Raw genomic sequence first — 4,953 nt, forward strand, 5'->3', positions numbered from 1 at the left:
GGAGTTTTACTTCTGTGTATCTCTGCAAGAAAGAGCCAAAACTTTAACGGAACCTAACGGAAGCGGTTAAAAACTGGGACTGAGGATGCTGAGGATGCTAGTAGCATCTTCTCAAGCTCCTAAATGTTGTTATATTCACTTACATTATTTCTGTGAATTATTCATACCTGTTTATCTTCACTGCTTGTTTTCCCCGATCTTCACGCCATGTCTTTTTTCAGTTTTAATTAAATATCATAAATTGGTACATCTTTAAAAGCGCTCCCCTCCCCTTCGCCGCGAGTCACCCACATTATCCCAGTGCTGTCTCTAGCCATCAAACCGTTCACCATCGCGCACGACGTCTAGGCGGCGGCAAATTTGTGCACCGCGTGCCGTGGATGTTGGTTTTTTGGGGGAATCTAAAAACCGACGCCATAATTCAGCGGGATGGCTGCTAAATTACATTTTCCGCCTTGCTCACACTCGCCCGTCTCGCACCGGGACGCGTGTGTCCGACAGTGACTAGTTTTTCTCTATTTATCAGCAGTCCTGGCAACCCATATCCCAGCCGTAGGAAACGAAAGCACAAAAAAGCAACCATATAACACACGAAATACATTGACTTGACTGCTGCTCGCTCTTATGCTTCACTGCCTCGGGGCGGCTGTACCCCGGGAACGAAAGCCCCCGGTAGCTTGGGCAGACAGCGAAGGGAATGTTTCGCTGACACTTGGCTGCTGATGGTAGCACATTTTACGCACATAGGAAACACCAATTCATCGGCTGCATACATTTATGGAGCGCTGCAGCGGGTGGAGGAGTGCAAATTACAGCGTGCAAATGATAAATCTACGAAGCCACAACCGCAGCGGCGGGCGCGCGCGCTTACCGAGGGACGACAATGTGACAATTATCGTAAAGCAGCATCAACACCGGCGGCGACCACACTGACAAACCATTTCGCCCCACAAAAATACGATGCCCCATTTGTCTTGCCCGCCTTTTGTGTAGCGTGTAGCGTGTAGCAGCACCCTAATCGGTGGTAAATTTATGCACTTGTCCGAGCCGTATCTTGCCCACCGTGCACAATGCTGCCCAACCAGGCGGGCGGAGCGGTGGCGGTGTGGAAATTCAATTAAAAACATTAGGAAAGCTGTTGTTTATTAGGAAGCAATGATTGTGGCATTGCTAGTGGCGATACCATACCGGTGTGGAACGGCTGCACAGTGAAATTGGATTATAAACTATAAATGGAATACTGTCTAGCTCAGTGCTAGTGGCAAAGTTTTGGAAATAATACGGCTGCCAGCAGCACAAGCAGCACCCCCTGAGCGCACAAGTACGCCTGCCCCAGCGTTGTTTGGCCGCGGAAGTGCTGCGTGATCACTCAATGTATCTAAAAGCAGACCATTTTTCTCCCACGCCTCCAACGCCACTAACCTTCCTATCAAAACATTGGGAGAGTGGGTGGGAAAAACACATGCTCGTTTAGGCCATCATCCCGGCTCGGGTCGGCAAACCAGCTGGCCAAATAGACAAACATTCCAGAAGTGTGCTGCGCTGCCAGTCATCTTATGTGTGCCGCCAGCTGCCCGGGGCAGGAGTACAAACTTCTCAAGTTCATTACTTACCGAAAAGCGGCAGGGCAAGCGTGTGTTTTGGGGAGGTATTAGGAGTGGGAGTTTTTTTTTTACGGTCGGCCAGAGTTGAAGTGATGTGGTCAGGCAGGGTTTTTCACAACTGATGAGCCGACACAAGGAGCGGATAGTGCGGAGAATGTGATTACTTTTGAAAAGTAATCAAAACTGAGGCTCTTTTCCAATGCACACCCCTTTGAAGGGCACCCACGCAGAAGAGGATGTAAATTGGTTAAACAATTTTTGCACCCACATCTTCGGAGCGGTACGGTTCGCAGTGAATATCAGTGAGTGAGAAAACTTAAACTTGTGATGCCCTCAAAACGTGTCCAATTTTTGGAGAAGCAGTTTTGCTGCTGCTATTTTTTTCCTGCTGGACGTATGGAATGTGTTATTAGTTTGATAGATGTTAGAAATAGTTTGATTAATTGAGAGAAGGAGTTTTAAGGAGATGTTTTATGCTTTTGCGAGATCTGAAACCATTATTTAGTTGATCCTCCTTTCGTGAGCATCATTGCGAACATGTGTATGTAACTCTCATATGCGAGTTCTGTTCTTCAAGAATTGACTTCGATTGAAGCTTGGTGCTACGTACGTGAAAATCAATTTCTTGACTAGTGCTAGAAACATAAATAAATAAATATACAAGGTGTGCGAACACCCTAATCTAGAACCCGATCTATACGCTCCGATGCAAACGAAATAAAAAGGGGGTAACGAATACTAGCAAGCTGAACTCACTCTTGTGCTCTAATTATCCTCGGAAATGATACACTACCATCATATCATAGTATGGGTTTCCGGGGGTATACTTGACTGCAATTTAATTAAACAAACATTCGCATTTATGCAACACTTGAGAAGCAACGCTTTTGCCCTGTTTGCATATTCGGATCAGAAAGTAATTTCTCTTCATTCTGCATCCCGTGCTGTGGCCTAGGCTACTCAAATTACTTGGGAGCGGGTAGATTAATTATTGGTGTCGAACGGTTGAGAAATGACTATCGGTATCGTATCGGTTATCTGATATCTCTCGGGTTTAATTCTTTTGCATGGGGCAATTTACACGCTTTGTAATATTTGTTCTTAGAAAGTATAATAAGAGATAGTCTAGAAGTTGCTGGAACGTCCATTTGAAATTTATTATGTTGTAATAGAATAAAAAATATTTTAGATCTTTGGATAGATATTCAAATCTCAACTCTAAAGAAAATGCTCATCTTGGATAGCACATAAATACCCCCGCATTTCCAAAACTAAAATTTTCGAAGATTCTTCATCAAATGCACGATCTTCTATGCTACAAGAACTTTCAGCGATAGTAAAAATTGATAATCCTAGGCTATTTTTATAAACATTGTTTTATAAACATATACAAATCGGTAACGTAGAAGTGCTGTATGTATTCGAATGTCCCTTAATTAGGTTTTCTGTCACTGTGTGTCACACACATGAGTAAATTTTGCGTGAAGATCAACAAGGAATACTATTTTGAAATCTTTCTCCAAGCTTTTTGGCAACGACAGCTTTAGCTTCCAACAGATTTCAGCTCCAGCTCATAAGGCTTAAAACTTTACGGAGCAGTGGAAGGAGTATTTACATAAGTGCATCGGAATGGCCTGCTATGTCTCCAGGTTTGAACCTGTTTGAATTCAGCACTTGGACTTCAGCAGCATGCATGCTAGAAACGTTAAGTGACGTCAAACATTTTAATTTGGGCGGATTGAAGACGCGGTTATGAAAAATATGGGACGAAATGCGGCATAAAGCGGTCTACAACGACTTACTCAAACGCCTACGGATCGTTATCAAACGTGCAAACGTGACAGGTGTGAAATTGAATATAATGCAAGTTTTGTGCTATTATATGTAATTTAAATCGATTTCGACGAGAAATCCAACCAGATTGCATTTTCCAGATTTCACCCTGTAGATTCCATTAATATACCCTTTAGATTCCATTATTCTACCCTGTAGATTCCATTAATCCAGACGAACATGTACATTCTAGAAGAATTGAAGGAACCATTATTGTTAAGAGCGAATCTTTGAAACATTCGAAATTCGGCAACGAGATCTCACGGCTAAGAAACGAAACACGAATATCTTTTTGGATCTTGTAGAACGATTTCTGCTTTCATTTTCAGTTTTTACTTCTACAATAATAGGCAAGCCAAACTCTGGAACCAACGTTCTGAAGACATCCCAGAACTCCAACTCTCCAGATCTTTCTCCTAGGATCAGTGGCAACTAGGGACATCTTCAATTTTATGAGATCTATCAGAAACCTCTCAAGATGGCAACTATCGAAATGTGACACGCCGGACATTCCGCTCTTATTTCCAGCGTTCTGCGAAAACATTCTTCCACGACAAGTGTGGACCTCACCTGTGACGATGATCGACTCGATGCGGTAGGTGCGTCCGGCGGCCAGTATCACCACACCGACCGCCGTCTGCAGGCCGTGGGTGAGCACGTGTACTAGCACGCCGACCAGCACGATGATCCAGCCCCAGCCACCCTCCGGATAGTAGTGCTGCTTGATCGTGCTGGTGCTGGTGTTAGACATCCGGCTGGAGGCGCGCTGCTGATGCGGCAGATGGTGATGGTGCCGGTGGTGGAGTAGATGCGGCAGGGTCGGTGAGTGTCCATCGCCCCCCTCCCCGACCTCCCCATGCTCAGGATCTTCCTCTTCCTCCTCCTCCTCCTCCTCCTCCTCCTCTTCATCGTCGTCGTCCTCTTCATCGTCCTCCTCCTCGTCCTCCTCCTCCTGTTCCGCCTCTACCGCTTGCTTTTTTGGTTCGCTCGACTTCTGCTTGTCGCCCGCTTTCTCGGTGCGTCTTCTCAGGCGCTTCGGGCGCGCCTCACCGGCCGCTCGCTTCACCAAGCTGGCGCCCTGCGCTTGGGCGAGCGCTTTGGCCAACGCTTCCAGCTCGCCGAGCGGTGAACCGGCGGCCGGAGCGCTCTTACTTTTCGCCCCACCACCAGTGCCTCCATCGACGGGCGGGGGTGTGAGCGGCTCATCGAACACGAGCGAATGGGCATCGGCACTGGTGGCGACGCCCGAATCCTCGTAGTTCCCGTACACCGGCTCGTTCTGGAATAGGATGCGCATTCTGTGGTTCGGCTCGCTGCGTTGGTGGCTCCCTCTAGCGCCCGGCCATACCCTGCGGTGCCATGTTGCGAAACCTCTGCGACGTTTTGGACGAACTTTTGCGTGTTAACTCCCCGCTGCGCACCCAAATCGACCGGCCTCACATCACGGCCGTATCAAGAACACGGTGTGCGGCTGCTTGATTTGTTTATTTATCTACCACACATACACACACACACA

General features: G+C 46.8%; 1 protein-coding gene across 8 annotated transcripts in view; it reads right to left on the minus strand.

The window, feature by feature from the left end:
* Nucleotides 1-4,953, minus strand: part of LOC5666814 (monocarboxylate transporter 12) — a 132,450-nt gene that overhangs the window by 8,998 nt on the left and 118,499 nt on the right. Inside the window, exon 1 of one of the 8 annotated variants that reach the window (XM_001689346.3) lies at nucleotides 4,008-4,753. The exons of the other annotated variants lie outside the window; for them this stretch is intronic. Within the exon in view, the coding sequence (XP_001689398.3) occupies nucleotides 4,008-4,734 (727 nt within the window). The 5' untranslated portion in view covers nucleotides 4,735-4,753. Of the gene's footprint in view, nucleotides 1-4,007; nucleotides 4,754-4,953 lie in introns of those variants that run through there. 8 annotated transcript variants of the gene reach the window in all.

This window comes from Anopheles gambiae, chromosome X (assembly GCF_943734735.2).
Source record: "Anopheles gambiae chromosome X, idAnoGambNW_F1_1, whole genome shotgun sequence".
Taxonomy (NCBI): Eukaryota; Metazoa; Arthropoda; class Insecta; order Diptera; family Culicidae; genus Anopheles; species Anopheles gambiae.